A 20068-nucleotide genomic window follows, 5' to 3' on the forward strand; every position below is an offset into this window, starting at 1 on the left:
CTGAACATGAAATGCCATATTAAGCAGCCTGATTCCCTTGAGGAACACGCTTCTCTATATCCCGGGGATGAGGTCAACCTTGTGAGGGACAGGTATTGTATCACGATGACTAATGGCGCGCATCCCTTCCAGTGCAATACCGGCGCGTGGCCACAAGATGGCGCCTAGGATGCCTCGCCTCTTCTCCTTTTACCTTCTTCACATTGATTGCTAGGGAAAGAGGGAGGGGAGACATTTCCTGCTGAACGGTAAAGAGAAGAAGAACGAGGAGAGGGAGAAAAACCGTGGCGGGTGGGAGAAGGCGAACAAAATACTGAAGGGCAAGGAGAGCTAGAGGAGGAGAGGGAGAAGAGGCTAAGGGAGAGGGCTGAGAAAGCAGGAGGAGAGGAGAACTGAGGCGAAGGGTTTGTCATAGTGAAGGCGCTATCCTGCCCCATGGAGGAATAATAGGGAGCTGATAGCACAGCACAAGGACGACTAGACAACCGACTCTTCGTAGGCAGCTGCTCAGGCACAAGGAGGATGCATTTTGCCTTTGGAATTATACATGGCGCAGGGCTGCTGCTCCTCATCTCACAGGCTGCTCTGGTGAGTAACATCACATCGGTGCCCATCCATCACCCCCCACCCCATTAACCCCTTCATGACATTCCGAAGTCTTACATGCCATTGTATCATCCTCCTCATGTATTGTACAGTGCTTTACCATTTGTGTGCGTGGAATGTGCATGTCATCATGTTTTACCTCATGTCCCCATTTCCATGGTATCCATACTGAACGCCTGTCAGTGTCTCCGGGTGCTGGTGGGCTTCCTGACAAGATGGATTCCTGTAAAGTACTGGGATATTTAAGATACCGCTTTCAGGTCTGCGGATACAAAATTGCAACCTTAATAGCGTGTATACTGGGAATATGAATTATTAAGGTAAAGGCGGATAAATGTGGCCTCACGCGGCCCGGGCGTAACTATCAGTCATAGGGCTCCGTTGCAAAATTTAGATGGGGCCCCCACCACCTAGAGTAAGAAAATTAAAACAGCAGCCTACAGTAAGTGCCAGGTATGTATAATGGCGCCATAAATTAGAAAGCACACATTATAGCCGCCGATCCCTATAATAAGGTACATTGGTCTTGCATCAGATTGGGCCCCCTAACCTCAGGGCCCCATAGCAAGTGCCATGGCAGCTATGCTAGTTACGCCCATGCCTCATGGTACACCATAGAAAATGGTCTAAATGGAAGACAGCTAGGGAGCGGTCTTACATTTAGAAGTGGTGGTGGATCTGCCGACGTTATGGAGAGACCGGTGCTTCTACATAACTGCGGCGGATCCACCAGCTAAAACACCGGTGTTAATAAATGTGCTCCTATATCCACAAAATGGAGACCACACACCCAATGAAAATAATGGATCTGCAAATAATATGCGGACGGCACGCGTCTGCATCCGAATTTGCCGATGCGCGATTTGTGAACCACAAAACAGATACGGTCGTGTCCATGTGGCCTGTGACCTCATGCGCTCGACTGTATGTATTTTACAGTCCACAATAGATGGATAGGATGATGTCCAGGTTGCATCCTGTTTTTTTATGGACCCATAGACTTCGGTGGGTCCATGGTCCACATTTTGTGGCCAAGCATGGGACATATGAATGTGGAAAGCACAAAGTGAGCGTTATAATACACACCACATTTGTCAGAGCTGAAGCCGTAGGATGATTGGAGTTATAATCAGCACATAAAAAGAAAGATACTGACCACTCGGTTTAAATATACCGTGCAGCAACACCACCGGTCCACTCCCCAACGCACGTTTTCGCATACAGCTTTTTCAAGGGGTACTGGAAAGCTGTACGCGAAACGTGCGTTGGGGAGTTGACCAGTGGTGTTGCTGCACGGTATAGTTAAACCAACTGGTCAGTATTTCTTTTATTATGTGCTGAGTATAACTCCAATCATCCTACTGTTTCAGCTTTGACAAATGTGGTGTGTATTATCACACTCACTTTGTGACAAATTCTGATGTATAATATATGTAGGTATCTTTTTGGTAGTTTATCAGCCATAGTTTGTGAATATTATATATCCTATAATTGATGACCAATTGGTAATATTTATGCACATGCACTTTATATATATGTATCGACAGCTCACCATCGGTCCTCTTGGTTTTTAATGTGTATTGTAACCTGTGTTTATTGTTTTTTTGTGACCATGTGCTGATCATGTGTCCTTTTGTGATTTTCAAATAAATTATGTGACTTTTGGACTATTTTAGTATTATTAGATTTATTCGCATTATACTTGTCTCACTCCTTTTGGTTGGTTATATAAATTATACCTATGGCAGAGGGTCATGGTTTCTTCACGTCAAAAGAGAAGAAGATAAGGTTCCCACACTTGGACTCTGGTCATGATTAGTGAATGAGTATTAATGGAGTAAATTTATCAGAATTTGCACAGTGTTTATTAACATTTGGTACTAATTTCCTCCTCATACCTATAAGGCCTTATTCACACGTCCGCAATTTTCCTTACGGTCCCTATTTTGCGGATCCGTGTTTACGTAAAAACCTTCAGTTTTTTACAAAAGTGCATCCACATCCATTCCGTGTTTCCGCAGAAATAAAAAAGGAAGGAGGAATACATGCTGCTAGGGTAATGCGGATGATATGCGGATGACATTTGGTGTCTTTCCGCATGTCATCCGCTTTTTTGCGGACCCATTGAGTACAATGGGTCCGCGGACTGCATTTGCGGGCAAAAGTAGGACATGCTTCATTTTTTTTGCGGAACCGCATCACAGAAGTGCTGATGCGGACAGCAATTATTCCCCCATTGAAATGAATGGATCCGCATCTGTTCCGCAAAATTGCGGAACAGATGCGGAAGGAAAATTGCGGACGTGTGAATGGAGCCTAAGGGGGCACGGCTAAGGAGCGCCAGTAAGGCATGACGTTTACGCCTCCATTATATGGGCCAAAAAGGGCATACAGGTGGCACCAGGTAGACCTTCTCCTAACTTTTTAAAGAGGTATTGTACAAATCAGGTGAAGAGCCCACAAAAAAGTGAGGGCCCATTGCAATATACTCACTTTATGAATTCTGTGCGGTTCCCACACACCGGTACTTAGTCCTCTTGTGCCACTCCTGAACTTGTAACATTGACATTGCAACTACTCGGGAGTAGACTTTGGCACCATTCAAACACATGCTGGGGGCCTCAGGGATCAGGGGGCCCATTGCCGCTTACATGTTACTGGCTGAAAAAATAAAAAATAAAACTAAACCAGGGGTGGACATCCCCCCTGTGCAACTGGTTGAACTGTACATGGGCCCAGTGGGGGAGGGGGCCCTTCCCAGCTATAGAGAATCAGCAGAGGTGCCCAGTCTGCACTGCTGAGCTGAGAGTAAAGCTTAGCGGACTGGTGGGGGCGGAGCTTAGTGGTGTGACAGAGCAAAGCGTAGCGGAACAGGGTGGAGCTTCTCAGGGTCATATAGGACTGGGGATGTAGGAGTGGCAGCAGGGGAATGTTATAAGGTGGGTACAGTATATTGGGAAGCTTTTTTTTATTTTTCTATGAGCTTTATGGAAATTCTTGCAGTTCTTTTTTTTTCCACACAACATTTTTATGGAAAAAATTAAAGGGCCAGGCTTGGATTTGTGCCACGTAAAATACACACCACATTTGAAGCAGTTGTGTGAACATAGCCTTAGGCAGGTTTTACACATGTGCTAGAGGTATAGGCAGGCTGTTCTGGCAGAGGATATGGCCGCTCACCGTCAGAGCCCGTTAACTATATTGGGGTATGGTGCGGATTCGGCTGGTTTCCATCATAAGTGCTGAGTTTCAGCCGTACCAAAAAAAAAAAACTGGTGCATTCACCATTTTTTGTCCAGCACGTATGTGAAACTGTAAACACAATATTTTTGACAGCCGTCACACTGCCGTTTTCAGAACCATTTCAATCTATGGGGATATTTACATGGTGTTTGAATAGGACATGTTCTATTTTTTTGCGGAGCCACGGAATGGACACACGGATGCAGATAGCACACAGTTTGCTGTCCGCATCTTATGCCACCCCATTGAAGTGAATGGGTCCGCATTTCTGGTGGATCGGATGCGGAAAAAAAATATGTTCTTGTGCATGAGCCCTAACGCTGAAACAAATGTATGATCTGGAAAGAGACATTTTAAACAGTTTTGTGGTTCCACAAGGAGAATTAAGTACATGGAAGATATACTATATACCTGTGTTCAGGTTAAATTGCCGTATTGGCGATAAATAAGTGGGTTTTGGGTTGCAGTTTGGGCACTCGGTCTCTAAAAGGTTCCCCATTACTGGTCTAAATTGTGCCTAAAGGCTAGAAGATGTAGTACTTTCACCTATATAAGACATGCTTATATTGTAAGGTTGTAATGCATCAGTAGGAAATATGTTTTCTAGATTTCCAGTGGATATTTAGAGGGCCAGCTGCATAGAGAATGACATAGAACTACTGTAAACTGGATGGACAAAACAAGTCACCATATTAGGGTCCATTCACACGTCCGCACTTTGGGTCCAGATCCATTCAGAAATTATGCGGAACGGGTGCAGACCCATTCATTTTCGGTCCGCGGCTCTGAACTTCCGTTCCGCGGCTCCTCAAAAAAACAGAACATGTCCTATTCTTGTCCGCAGCTGTGGACAAGAATAGGCATTTCTATTGGGGTGCCAGCCCGGTGTTTTGCGGATCCGCAAAACACTGTGGATGTGTGAATGGATCCTTATGGAAATGTTTTAGAATTTTCCATGCAATTTACAGAACATTTAAAACCAGGTTAATGGCATAATGTATTCTATCTATCTATCTATCTATCTATCTATCTATCAATCTAATATCTGTCTATCCCCAGATTGGTGGAGGACCGACTCTTTGCAACCCTGCCGATCAGTTTAACGGGGCTGTAGCGTTAGTCGCTTCAGTCAGTCAGTGTTTACTTGCACGACATCTACACTGTAGTGGTGAGGCAGTGTAATTACACCTTCCTCTCCTAGTCACTTGATCGAGAAGAATAGCTGTAATCACCCTGTAGACAGCATGCAGGTAAACATTGACATGGATACAGCACTGGTGCTAGAGCCACAGCCCCTTTAAACCAGGGCTGTGGAGTTGGAGTCGAGAAGTCGGAGTTGGAGGCATGCTAGAGCCACAGCCCCCTTAAACCAGAGCTGTGGAGTCGAGGAGTCGGAGGCAATTTTGGGTACCTGGAGTCGGAGTTGGCAAAAATGAACCAACTCCTACTCCGACTCCTACTAAATTTAAATTGTAATAAAATAAAAAAAAGCAAGTTTAAATGTCCCAATTCACAAAAAGTTATAATTAATTACTTCTCTACTGTAAGAATAATGCCCAATGCATGCAGTGCGTCACGTTACCGCAAAACGAACACGTTAAGTGACCGTGGAGAAGCATGCTTTTCATATGCTTCACTATATGGCACGCAACGCACCGTTAAGGAGCGGCAATACTTATACTTTCCATTGCGTTGTGTTCCGCTGTTACAGGCCCATGGTTAACCTAGCCTCTCACTGATAACTGATTAAGTAAATATGTTTTTTGCAGGACTAGAGACACTTGGATAAGTGAAGGGAATGGATAGTCAATAGTTTAAGACTGAAGCTGTAAACCATTTGAAAAACTGCTGTCATTCAGCTAAGGCTATAAAAACTTGTAAACTCAGATTGTTAGCTTAAACTTTAAACATGACTATGGGATTCTACTAGACTGTCATCCAATCCCTCTCTTCTCCTTCCCAACATCATCTTTCGGGGGAGAGTCAGTAGCTCCCTACACACAGTAGACTGTCGCCCAGTCCCGCTCTATTCTTTCCCAATCTTATCTGTCAGGGGAGAGTCGGGGGCTCCCCACATACAGTAGACTGTCCTCCAACCCTGCTGTTCACTTCCCCAACATCATCTGTCTGGGGAGAGTCGAGAGCTCCCCATACACAGTAGACTGTCATCGAGCCCCCTGTTCTCTTCTCCAACATGATCTGTCGGGGGATAGTTGGGAGCTTCCCACACACAGTAGACTGTCATCCGAGCCCCCGTTCTCTTCTCCAACATGATCTGTCGGGGGATAGTTGGGAGCTTCCCACATACAGTAGACTGTCATCCGAGCCCCCGTTCTCTTCTCCAACATTTTCTGTCGGGGGAGAGTTGGGGGCTCGACAAACACAGTAGTTGTTTTTTTCGCTTCCAACCATTTCTGAATCTCCCAAGCGAAAACTAACTGTCTAGTGCTGCGATTTAGGATACTATCTAGAAGATGATGTGCCTTTCACAATATAGGTGGGTGACACTTGACATACATGTACAGCCATACACCTTAGGTTACACCCACTGATTTCTAAGCAACCATCTAATTTCTGTGAAGGTTCCTGACTTTCTGCCAGGGTAAAAAGGGTCAGGCTCAAGCGTTCCTAGGAACTTTTGTTCCCTATAATTGCCTTGATCTTCTGGCCATATAAAACCCTTTGTTTTTGGAAATCTGTGGGGATTCAAGCTCACTAATGTCATTTTCTAACTTGTAGCTAGACCTCATGAACACGACCATATGTATCTTCGGTCTGAAAATCTTGGATCTGCAAAATACTTTGCCGTCCGCATTTTTTGTTGTGGACCTATTGACTTCAATGGGTCTGTGGTTCGAATTCTATAGCCAAATACAGGACATGTGCTTTCCCCATCCGTATGTTTGTTCCGCAAAAACATAGATTATGTCCACAAAATGTGGACCACAGACGCATTGAAGTCCATGGGTGAGCAAAAAATCCAGATAACACATGGACAGCTTCTGTGTTTTGTGGATCAGCGATTTGCGGACCGCAAAACTGACATGGTGGTGTGCATGAGGCCTTAGTAGAATATTGGGTTATATAGTGACAGACCTTTTTATCATTCCTTCTAATCTATAGTATATTGTTATAGTGTGCACCTCTTACCTTGCAGTGAGAGAGCGGTGGGCAGCATGTGAGGAGGATGGGAGTAGCTGCTCTAAGCCCTGTAATAGGTGATAGATGTTTGCCGACCACTCTTCGAATAGCTTATAAGACCTTTACAAGGTAAACTTGTAATATCCTGTTCTAAAAACGTCCTCTCAAAGTACATCATCCAAGACCTCTAGAAGGGTTCTCCATGTGATTGACTTTGGACCGGCCCCAGGCTTCATTCATTATGTAGGCATGAATAGAGGGTTGTTCTTTTTCAGATGACCACATGCCATCATTTATCTCATTATACTAATGTATTCATCTTAATGTATTGGTCGCCAACACCAAAGATGGAAGCACATTTCTCTTATAACTTCCGCCCTTCTCTCCTCCTTTGGGTTGTCTTAAAGTTTTGACACTTGTTAATCCAACTATTCATAATGGGTAATTATCTGTAATTATTTCCCGGAACATTTTCTATGTCTTTTGGTAAAACTAATAGAGATCATTTTACTAGACGGGGTATTATAGCTATAACTTCCTATTTATTCCTAACAAATGTTTCCTTCTCACAAGGGTTCATAGACAGGCATTACTGATAAAACAGGAGATTTCTTTAGATTTACTGTATATTTTATTGTTTCTGACTTTATGTATAAAGTATGAGTTACCTGTGGGTGGATGGTATACTTGCAGAGGAAGCCTCTTGCTGTCCATACTCTCGGGTGGCTTATGACAGCTGCGTCTCAAGTGCAATGAAAGGAAGACAGTGCAGAATTTTCTTATACTCTGTCCCCCTGACTTAAAGCACTAAGTTGTCTTAAGGTGGCCATACACATTAAACAGAAGTACGTTAATAGTTGAACAACCATTGGTGAGCGATTTCACCGATACAGCCATACACATCTTATGGTGGCCATACACATTAGTCTAAAGTTAAAACACAATTTTAACCAGAACGAGCATTGATCGGTTGAAATTTAGAGCATATCAAACAGAAGTCGGCCATGTTTTGATATTTTAATTCAAAGAAAGAAAGATCATTCATGAATGAAGGATCTTTTGTTGAAAGAATTTTAGCAGAAAGATCTTTCGTCCATGGACTGGTCTCATTGAACTTGTATGGGCAATTTGAACAACTGCAAAGGCTAATATGGACTAAGGTGTGTACGGCCATGTCTGTGAAACGAATATTCACCTGCTGTTCAGCCATCAACCTACTTCTGTCTAATGTGTGCGGCCACCTTCAGTCCACCATCGTTTAGACTAGCCATCCAGGAAGGAGTAGTGACAAATTTGTTTCCAGAGGATGGCAGACTGTCATTGGTTGAATGAAACAATCGATTTTTGGTGAATTTGAAAAACTATCGACTAATGTGTATGGGCACCTTTAGACATTTGACAAGATGTCTAAAGGTGCAGGGAGGGTTGTGGGACACACTTCTGTACAAGTGAACCCCGTGAAGCAGGAATTCCTGTACACTGTAGGTGTTATATGGAGATAGATGTAGAAGTAAACCTGGATCTGACCATCTGGATTTTAGGCCATCTGATGCTTTGTTTCCGCAGGAGAGAAGCAGCTTCAGATGTGTCTGCTTATCTCTAAGGAGAGGTTCATTAAATAACTGCTCACATGAAAGTCTCTTCCTTCATGAGGATAAGGCTATGGCTACACAGTTAAATGTGTTGTGCGACTTTAGGTCTCAGGAAAGTCGCGCAACCGAAAACAATTTGTGTGACTTTTTGCTGTCATATGACTATTTGGACTGTAAGGATACTTTCACACTAGCATTAGAAGAATCCGGCAGACAGTTCCGTCTGCCTGCCAGATCCGGAAATCCGCATGCAAACGGAGATCATTTGTTTCCGGATCCGGAAATCCACATGGAAACGGAGATCATTTGTTTCCGTATCCGGATGCGGATCCGTCTGACAAATACATTGAAATACCGGATCCGTCTCTCCGGTGTCATCCGGTATTTATATTTTTTCACATTTTTAAAGGTCTGTGCATGCCATATTTGCAGAAAAGTTGCAAGCAAGTCATAGTTGAATGCCAGTTGCATTATGGTCTGTGATGGCAAAGGCTTGCGTGAGTGTTGGATTTTTTTGTTACTATCGCAGTCGCGGCTCGTTCTCCATTGACAATCATTCAATGTAATATGTCATCTTTATTTTTCGTCCCACATGTAGCCCCAGAACCTACATACATTTTAATATATATCCTCAAGTAATATCCTTGTATTCTACAAAGGGAAAATGACACTGAAGAAAGCTCCACTGAGGTGAGAAAGGAAGGTGATGGCCTCATGTTCCTTGTGATACAATAGTCAGAGAAGTTGCTATTGTGCTCGCTTCCAGCCCGGCGGAAATTGGACGTCAGCACAAAAGACCCCCGATCCTCTGTGTTTTTATACCTGTACGCTCGCTAGCTCTCGCCTCTAATGAAGGGATTTATAGAGAAAATAATAGTTGGCTTTAGACTTGAAATGTATGGAATGTATCCTGTGTAAACGTCCTGTTGCAGACAGTATGGAAATCTGATCCCGCAGCCGTCTGTACACCACAGATATGGCATCCATACAGATTTGATCTGTGTGCTATTAGTAATGACTATTTCTAGTGCTAAGATCAAAACAGTCCGCCTCAAACAATACAAGAGGATCAATAGTGCGATGGTTGCATGGTAGACTTTTATCATATGTATCGTGCATAGGAGAGACGGGTAATTACCGTGAGTCAACATTCGACATAATGACAGGAGAGGAGGCTCACTAAAGGTGACAGCTGAGAGCATATGATCCTCTGTAATTGCTTCATTGTGTGGCAGAGAGCAAACATAAGCAAGGCTGCAAGTAATATGGGCGCGTGAAACTGGATCCCATTAACCCCTTGTGCTTCGTGTCGGACTGAGAGTAGAATGATGGCCCACATTTACCGTCCATGCATCAGACTTACGTTTTTCTCCAGGCTCCTCCTTATTGAGGCTCTTTTGGTTTGGAGACAGCTTAATATGTAGCCCTATGTAAGGACAGCACATTACAGCTACAGGCCATTCTAGTAGCAGCCAAAACGGCTAATAGGAGTAATAACGCTGGGTTCACACCTGAGCGTTTTACAGCGCGTTCCTACGCGCTGTAAAACGCACAACAGGCAAGAACCAATGATTCCCTATGGGAAGGGTTCACACCTGGGCGTTTTACAGCGCGTACGATCGCGCTGTAAAACGCCCGACGCTCAAACAAGTACAGGAGCTTTTTTTGTCGCGTTTGACGCGCGTTTGGGCCATAGACTCTTTGGACAACACTGCTGTCAATCACCCAAACGCGCGTTCACTATGAAAAAAACGCGCATAAAACGCGCGACAAAAACGCGCATAGAAACGCGCGTTTGACAAACGCCTAGGTGTGAACCCAGCGTAAAAGAATATGCTAAACACATAGAGGGGAGATTTATCAACCTGCGCCAAATAAGTAGTGGAAAATGCACCAAAATTACAGGCCATCTAATTTGCATCAAATTTATCACATACTACCGACGTCAGTATTCACTCCATAAAGAAGGATTCGCGCCAAAATAGAAAGCTGCTGAGAAAAGTGGGCGTGGTTAACAAAGTGGCGTTATGACCATCACATTTAGGACAAGGCGCAAATATAGACAATGTTGTAAGCATACCCCTGACAAGCGTACACTCATGAAAAGTCGCACACAGCAAATGAAAAAGTCCCACAAACTGGCAGAAATATGTTGCAATTTCCATCGAAATGTTGCAACTTTGAACTATCTCTTATTTATTATGCTCGGTACGGGAAAAACAGCCAAGTGGTTAGGAGAACTAGATGTAATTTGGCTTCTGTAGCCATACATTGTATTTTCAGGTTATATTCCTTTTCTTAGTGGGATCTATGTTGTGCAGACATGTGCTATGGCGTCTCATTTGTCCTATTTGGTAAAAGTGATGGCGCCTATGTATGACACAGAAGGGCAGAACGATTGGTATGGATAGGTTAGGGGGAGATTCTGTCTGCGCTGGGCTCTGGGGGATCTGTATTTTAGGGCTTCTTAGGACTCATGCACACCAGCGTGTGTGCCCCATGCCCGTATTGTGGACCGGCCGTGTGTACTCCGTATCATGGATATGGACCAATGGACTTGAATGTGTCTGCACTCCTCAAGCGGAGCGGAGGCACGGATTGGAAGCCCACGGAAGGGCTTCATAATGTCTCCACACCGCAAAAAATCAGGACATGTCCTATTTTTTAGGGATGCGTACTGTCTCTTGCGGATCACGGACACATTCAAGTCAGTGGGTCTGCATCTGCAAACAGCGTGCACACGGACAGGGCCCAGCAGGGGACACACACGCTTGTGTACATGAGCCTTTACATACCAGTACATTTACTGTTGCAAATACAGCAAAATTCCGGAACAGAGACCATGTACCACATTTTGTCTTTCATTTACCCATCTGCCATCAAAGGGGTGTGAGGTTGGCATGGCTTAGAGGAGGAGGGGGTGTGACTTTAGTTGTGGCAAAATTCAGGCACATGATTCTTGCCCAAAGTAAATCACCTAATTGATGGTAAACGCTTAGGGCTCATGCACACAAACGTATTTTCTTTCAGTGTCCGTTCCGTCTTTTTTTGCGGACCATATGTGGAACCATTCACTTCAATGGGTCTGCAAAAAAACTCGGATGTTACTCCATGTGCATTCCGTTTCTGTATGTCCATATTTCCGCTTCGCAAAAAAATTGAATATGTCCTATTATTGTCCGCATTACGGACAAGGATAGTACTGTTCTATCAGGGGCCAGCTGTCCTGTTCTGCAAAATACGGAATGTCATCCGTATTTTTTGCGGATCCGTTTTTTGCGGACTGCAAAATACATGCATTTGTGTGCATGAGCCCTTAGAGTGAGATATATCAGTTTGTGCATTCCAGAATTCAGGCTTCAGAAGTCGCAAGCCAGGGCTTTATGACTTTTTGGGCTTATTTGCACATAACTTTTTACGACATTCTGCATTTTAGACCACTCACTCCAGTTTTGAAGTGGAGTGGATGGAGCAGAGGGTGTGGTTATACTTATGATAATTCGTTTCACTCCAGATTTATTAAAGGGGTTCTTTCTATTGATGACCTATCCTCAGGATACGTCATCAATATCAGAACAGCTGTTTGAAGACACGGCGCACACAGTGCGTGGTTGCTGTCTCCTGTCTCTCTTCATGCTCACTGATGTATCCAACGGTAAAGTAAAAAAAAAAAGGCGCAATCTTACTTCGGTAGGGGCGTAGCCTACAGAAACTGAAGGAACTTATCTAGACTAAAGCATTATGTTTAAGGCCACCTGCACACAGGTGTAGGTGAACGCACATAAGATCCGCACGAATTTACGTGTGGATTTATGTGCATTTTTTTCAGCGTATCCATGCCAAAATTCACAATTTCTAAATTATTGCTTTTGCTTTGTATTGGATGCGGTTTTGCCACAGATCTCCCCCTTCCATTTAAAAGGGTTAAATCCATGGCTAAAACCACAAACATATTTGACATCCTGTAGATTTGGAAATCCGCACAGCAGATCAATTTCCACACAGAAAAAAATCGGCATTTGTGTAATCTCGTACACTTTGCTGGTACTGTACTTCGCTGTGGTTGTTCTGCACGGGAATCCTGTGCAACGAGTGCCAGTGGCCTAAAGGTGCACCAGATTTAGGGAGCTGGCCTAGATTTAATCTTATTGAATGGCCGCCTGATCATGCGCCTAAGTTATGTAGAGGCCGGTGCACATAAAGCGCCAGCGGACATGGACTGAGACCTCGCTTAGTAAATGTCCCCCATAGTATATAATTTGGGAGATTTTCCAGGCAAAGATGTTAACAGTACTCACCCTAATAAAATCAAATAAAAGGAGAGTTGCTGACCTGCTGTGACTGTACCAAGACGTGCGCCAACATTGACTATTTGTATTATTTTACATTGCTTTACTGCTAGATTTAGTTTAGTTTTATTTGATGTGCTGCACATTTTGATCAACGGCCATTATGGGTCTGAAGTATCATTATTTTTAGCCAGTTTTCCAGTGTGTTTGTAACTTTTTAAACACCACTTGTGCAGAACTTGTTGCACAAGTGGTGTTTCTCCCCCAATTTTGCCATATTCCCAAGAAGGGGGCATGATGGGGTCAGCAGCCCTGCCACTTTTGTCTTCTTTTACGTTAGTTTTCTGGCACAGATTTCAGTTTAGGCGCGTGGACTGCTGAACACCTTGTCATAACTTAGGTGCAGCGCACGGGGTATCATAGACGTCTACAACAGAAGACTCGCCTCTCTTGGCCTTGGATCTAGAAAATGTATTCAGGGTGTGTCAGAACTGGCTTCTGCGCTAAAGAAAAACTTGACAGATGGGAGGAGTGCATGGCCAAGATGGAGACAGTCACCACCCAGGTTAAGCTAGCCATACACATTATATACACTTCAGCCAAACGTGCTGTTTTCGGTTGGACTTGCCAATCATCTGATGTCTATGGGGGCCTCCTGACGTCTGATGAGGGATTTCAGCTACCTGATCCTCCTGTTCTTGGAAGGCACCGTCTCCCTGTTGGGTTAAGTCATTCTTGAGTGGACTATGTTGCTGGTTAAGTTATTATGTTTATTAGATATGGATAATTTGATTGGTTAGTTATATTTTATAATGGGTAACATTAAGCCCCGTTGTTCGCGCAGCCCTGCTTCTCTTCTTTCTTCTTCTTTGATGACCAGGAGGAAAAGGACTTGTGGTGACGTCACTGCGCTCATCACATGGTCCATCACATAATCCATCACCATGGTGATGGACCATGTGATGAGTGCAGTGACGTCACCACAGCTCCTTTACCTCCTGGTCATCAAAGAAGAAGAAAGAAGAGAAGCAGGGCTGCGCGAACAAGTGGATGAGGTGAGTTAAAATATTTTTAATTTTTTTTAACCCCTCCAGCCCTATTGTACTATGCATTCTGTATTAAGAATGCTATTATTTTCCCTTATAACCATGTTAAAAAAAATGCACCGCATCCGCACTTGCTTGCGGATGCTTGCGATTTTCACGCAGCCCTGTTCACTTCTATGGGGCCTGCGTTGCGTGAAAAACGCACAATATTGAGCATGCTGCGATTTTCACGCAACGCACAAGTGATGCGTGAAAATCACCGCACATGTGCACAGCCCCATGGAAATGAATGGGTCCGGATTCAGTGCGGATGCAATGCGTTCACCTCACGCATTGCACCCGTGCGGAAATCTCGCCCCTGTAAAAGAGGCCTAAGAGAAGGAGAAAGACAGCTGCGTACGCACGTAAGTGGCAGCGAAGAAACCCCCTCCCTCCCCCCTATTTTATTAATTTAATACATAATGTCACAGTGCAGAGAATGTTGGTTAAGTTATTATGTTTATTGGATATGGATAATTTAATTGGTTAGTTGTATTATATAATGGGTAACATTAAGCACCGTGGCCAATATCTTTCCACTTAAAAAAGATAAAAAAAAATTAAGGTGGTTAATCATTATTTACTAACGGCTAATAGTTTATAGTCACAATTGGAATCTATGACACCATGGGATTTCAGCTACCTGATCCTTCTGTTCTTGGGAAGCTCATGTATGCTCTGCATGTATTTGACTAATGTGTGGCCGGGCTTGGTCAGCACCTCTCCGTAAGGCTGAGTTCACACGGGTGAGTATTCCGTGCGGGTGCAATGCGGGAGGTGAACCCATTGCACCCGCACTGAATCTGGACCCATTCATTTCTATGGGGCTGTGCACATGAGCGGTGATTTTCACGCATAACTTGTGCGTTGCCTGAAAATCGCAGCATGCTCTATATTGTGCGTTTATCATGCAACGCAGGCCCCATAGAAGTGAATAGGGCTGTGTGAAAATTGCAAGCATCCGCAAGCAAGTGCGTATGCGGTGCGATTTTCACGCACGGTTGCTAGGAGACGATCGGGATGGAGACCCGATCATTATTATTTTCCCTTATAACATGGTTATAAGGTAAAATAATAGCATTCTGAATACAGAATGCATAGTACAATAGGGCTGGAGTTTTTTTTTTTTTTTTTAAACTCACCTTAATCCACTTGCTCGCGCAGCCGGCATCTCTTCTGTCTTCTTCTTTGCTGTGTGCAGGAAAAGGACCTGTGGTGACGTCACTCCGGTCATCACATGGTCCATCACATGATCTTTTACTATGGTGATGGGTCATGTGATGGACCATGTGATGACCGGAGTGACATCACCACAGGTCCTTTTCCTGCACACAGCAAAAAAGAAGACAGAAGAGATGCCGGGCTGCGCGAGCAAGTGGATTAAGGTGAGTTAAATTATTATTTTTTAACCCTTCCAGCGCTATTGTACTATGCATTCTGTATTCAGAATGCAATTATTTTACCTTATAACCATGTTATAAGGGAAAATAATACAATATACCCAGCACCTAACCCAAACCCGAACTTCTGTGAAGAAGTTCGGGTTTGGGTACCAAACATGACGATTTTTCCCGCAACGCACCCGCACCTTTTCCCGCAACGCCCGTATGAACTCAGCCTAAATCTCCAGATCATCTGTCAGAAACTGATACAAGCATTGCAAAGACTTCACATATCAACAGATTTCTTAAAAGTGCGCAAAGTTGTTTTTTTTGGATGCTTGCGAATATCAGTTGTTGCATGGTTGACACACTGTGGAATGACAAATGGAGAAGTTGTCACATTAAAGGTATTGTGCCATTAGTGGATTTTTTTTTTAACTTTTATGACCTGTCAGATAGATTGATGGTACAAGATAGGTGGGTCTGACATCTGGGACCCCCACCATTATTGAGATTGACAGACCCTGATGACCGTTTGCAGGTATAGATATGTGAGCTCTCACATGCAGCTTTTTCTGGTTCGCTCTCCTACACTGCTCTCTTTTTTTGTAGCTGTCACTGCTTGATGCTGTTGGTCTGGTTTGTGATACCCTTTGATAGCGCTATTTAAAATGTGGCATTTATACTGTTCTACAGCCATTGAATTTAAAAGGAAAGGGTTAATATTCATCCAACCACTTGTTGAAAGCATTCCTTGTTGCAGATGCGCACGACTATTACATTAGGGAATTCCATATCGGCAGTTCGCTAATATACTGGATCTGGTGCGACAACAGGGAAGCCATGGGGAAATCAAACTCCCTGTGGTTCTCCTGAAGCCTATCAACAGCTTACAGGCTGTTTCACCACAGCCTGCAGCCCATAGACAGTGATGCAGGCCAATAAAAATATCATTTGAACACCTTTGGCTCCTTAGTCTTAAACATGAGAAGCTAAGTGATATTTTTTAGTTGCCGGATTAAAAATGTGCATTGTTACATATAAAATAATGAAATTATTTATACCAGACTGTAAATTGACTGGCACTACCGTTTACACTGCGCGTTTGGACCGATCACAACATTTACACTACACTGTGCACTGATTGACCACACTAGATTTTGGACTGATTGATGACAACATTTACACTAAGTGCATCACACATAACACTATCCAATGCAACTCTGTTCTGTGGATATTTTTATCTAGGCCTATCAAGAGAACAATAGAGCTGTTATCTGTCAACTCTGCCCCTATTGTTATCATGAGGAGTGCCCTCCAGATAATATCTTTACAGCAGCAGTAAACTGACAATGGATTACTTCTATATAGGAGGCTGTATCATTTGTGTTGACTGCTATGGAAGGACAGTATTTTTTTTTTTTTTTTTTTTTTTTTTAACTCGCTTTATTGAAGAATAGCAAGCAAGGTATGTAATAGATCATTCAGAAAAGTATTCAGTGAATTACACATCTTATAATACAGATCAGAATTCTACAACATCATAAGTAAGAGCAAAGATACATCAATAACACAATATGCCAATAAAACTTCCATGTTAACAGTCCCACATTGTGTTGTGACTCCTTTAAATGAACACCTTACTATATTCCGGAATACTGAGTGGAAAGATACACAGGGTTGCTAAACCATAGAGTGTAGATGGGCCGTCGTGACAGTCAGTGGAGAAGCACACCACGGTCCCCATATCTTTTGGAATTTCTGAGGGCATCCCATGCGGGAATAGATAATCCTCTCAAAGGGAATGATGTTATTAACTAGGACCTTCCATTGGCCAACGGTGTGGGGCCTGTCCGCCATCCATTTGAGAGCAATAGCCTTTCTGGCTAGAAAAAGAGCCTCCCTGGTAAAAGTGAGTGTTTAGCGTGAGTGCAAATCATCTTTAAGAATTCCTAGGAGACAAGCTTTGGGGCATACCTCTAGAGTATCTGGGATCAAGGTGGAAATGACATCAACTACCGCCCTCCAGAATGGGCGAATGTGACTACAGTCCCACACGAGATGCCAAAAATCCGCGCCCAACTGCGCACACCTGTGGCATCCTGTATGGGGCCTCCTACCCATTTTAAAAAGTCTAGTCGGGGTGAGGTAACATCTATGTAATATAAAAAGTTGTATCAGTCTGTTAATGAGGGATGGAGATACAACTACTGGAGCCTCTAAGGCCTCGCTCCACTCTTCATCCAATAAAGTAGGTATGTTTCCTCTCCATTTGCACTCCGCACCCAAGGGAGAAGCAGAGAATTGGAGATTGAGCAGATGAGTATAAAGGGCAGCTATCAGGCCCCTGAGTTCTAAAAACCCCAATGAGTGGATATGCTGAGATCGGCCCTTTAAGAGCCCGTATCTGGGCCTGGAGGGCATGTCTCAACTGCAAATATCTAAAGAAATGTGATCTCAAAATTCCCGCTTTGATCTGTAACTGAGAGAAGGAAAATAGAATACCATTTTCATATAAATCTTTCAAATAATGTACCACATATCCTTTCCACATAATTTCCCCTTCACAATGTAACAGATGAGGAAGTAGTGGATTATTCCACAGTGGAATATCATCCGGTAGGTCATTGTATTGCTGCATCTCTCCACACCTGGTGCGCAAGTCTATGGATCTGTAAAAGCGAACCTGATACAGATGTAAGGCCTTCAAGAACGGGCCATTGAGTGGAGAGCCACAAGTACTCCTGCAAATAATATTCAGAATTAGGAAGCGCATCCCGGGTCACCTATGGCACCAAATATCGCAGTTGACCAGCAAGGAAATACAAAAATAGGTCTGGCAAAGCCGTCCCACCTTTATCCCAGCTCCTCTGTAGGGACTTAATGGCTAGTTTCCGCCTGTTCCTGCCCCATATGAATGTCGCCATGATCGAGTGCAATCTGTCAAAAAATGCGCGCGGGATAGGTATACAGGCATGTTCCAGCAGATATAGAGCTTTGGGTTGGAGAATCATTTTGATTAGGTTTATCCGACCCATGGTGGACAGCGGTAAAGTGTTCCAGGATTTAAATTTATCCACGAAAAATGACACCAAGGGGATCGTGATAATAACACCTAAATACTTAAATCTATCTACTACCATCAAATTATGACACACTGACAGCCAGTCCGAGGCCGATAAAGGCATGATGGCCGATTTTGCCCAGTTTATACATAGTCCAGAGAGGGAACCAAACTGCTCAATAAGGGTAATTGCCCTGGGCAATGTAGATTCCACTGAGTCCATGTATAAAATGAGGTCATCAGCATATAAGCCTAACCGATCCTCCCTATTTCCCAGAGCTATACCTTTGAAAGTAACATCCTGGCGGATCCTCAGTGCCAAATGCTCAATAGTTACCGCAAATAAAAGGGGAGACAGAGGGCATCCCTGTCTGGTTCCTCTGTTTAAATGTTGATGACAGGGATCCATTAATCATGATATTCGCTGATGGGGAACTGTAAAGGATATTAATCCAGCTGATGAATGTGGGACCGAAGCCAAAATACCTGAGGACCTGTACCAAGTAAGGCCATTCTACTAAGTCAAACGCCTTGGCAGTGTCTAACGCAGCCAAAGCCCATAATTTCCGGTCCGCACATCAAAGCCGAGCAATAACCTGTGACCTTCGTATGTTACTGGAAGTGGAACGACCAGGGATAAAGCCAGACTGGTTTTTGTGTATGATAGGTGATATAACTCTATTCAGTCTGTTCGCTAATAATTTGGTGAGAATTTTGTAGTCTAAGTTTACCAGCGAAATAAGACTATACGACCCGCACTCTAAGGGGTCCTTATCGGGCTTTAGCAGGACTACAATGGAGGCCTCATACAATGATTCCGGGAGCGCACCACCATCTAGGGACGCTTTATACATGCGCAGGAGCTGCTGTCCTAGGATGTCCACATATCTGGAATACACCTCCAGCGGGATCCCAACTGGTCCCGGGGCCTTGCCCATATTTAACCCTCGTTTACCTCCTCCAATGTAATCTCCCCATCCAACAGCTCTCTATCCGGTGCAGATAACTGTGGATAGGAAACCTCCTGGAGGTATTCCTCCAATGCATGAGTAGAATACTGGGCACGAGAACTATATAATTCCTTTTAAAATTCCCTAAAATGGTCTAATATACCTTCAGGTTCAGATATCACTACCCCACTATTGGCTGCAATGCGTAGTATCGGTGGAGACATATTATTCCTACGTACTACCTGTGCCAACACTTTACCCACTCTACTACCCTGTTCAAAGGTTTGCTGCTGCAAGAATAGCATCTTGCGATCACTTTTTTCCTGTAAGTGGTTCATATAATGTCTGCCCTTCAGCATCCAGTGCATCCTGTTCTCTTCTGTAGGATTAGTGACGTATGCAAGTTCTGCATTCCTGCACTGCGTGCCCAAATCCTCCTCCCTACGACGGGAGAATTTCTTAATATAAGAAATGGAAGATTTAAGGCATCCTCGCAGGAAGGCCTTCAGAGTCTCCCACAGCAAGGCCGGGTCGGTGTCAGCTAAGTTAATTGCAAGAAAGGTATGGAGCTGGTCAGGTACCCGATCATTTAGAGACATTAAAGATAGCCAAAACGGGTGTATGCGTTGCTTGGGGATGCGAGCAACAGTGTAGGGGTTATTGATCAAGACCGTTATAGATGCATGGTCAGACAGACCCTGAGGCCCATAATGTAT

The 20068-nt window shown here is 43.9% G+C and overlaps 1 protein-coding gene across 1 annotated transcript in view; it reads left to right on the forward strand.

Annotated features, from left to right (window-relative positions):
- The first annotated feature begins 230 nt into the window (after positions 1 to 230).
- SDC3 (syndecan 3) overlaps positions 231 to 20068 on the forward strand; it is a 105666-nt gene continuing 85828 nt past the window's right edge. Inside the window, exon 1 of the mRNA XM_044287818.1 lies at positions 231 to 588. Within this exon, the coding sequence (XP_044143753.1) occupies positions 523 to 588 (66 nt within the window). The 5' untranslated portion in view covers positions 231 to 522. The remainder of the gene's footprint in view (positions 589 to 20068) is intronic.

Source organism: Bufo gargarizans, chromosome 3 (genome assembly GCF_014858855.1).
Source record: "Bufo gargarizans isolate SCDJY-AF-19 chromosome 3, ASM1485885v1, whole genome shotgun sequence".
NCBI classification, from domain to species: domain Eukaryota; kingdom Metazoa; phylum Chordata; class Amphibia; order Anura; family Bufonidae; genus Bufo; species Bufo gargarizans.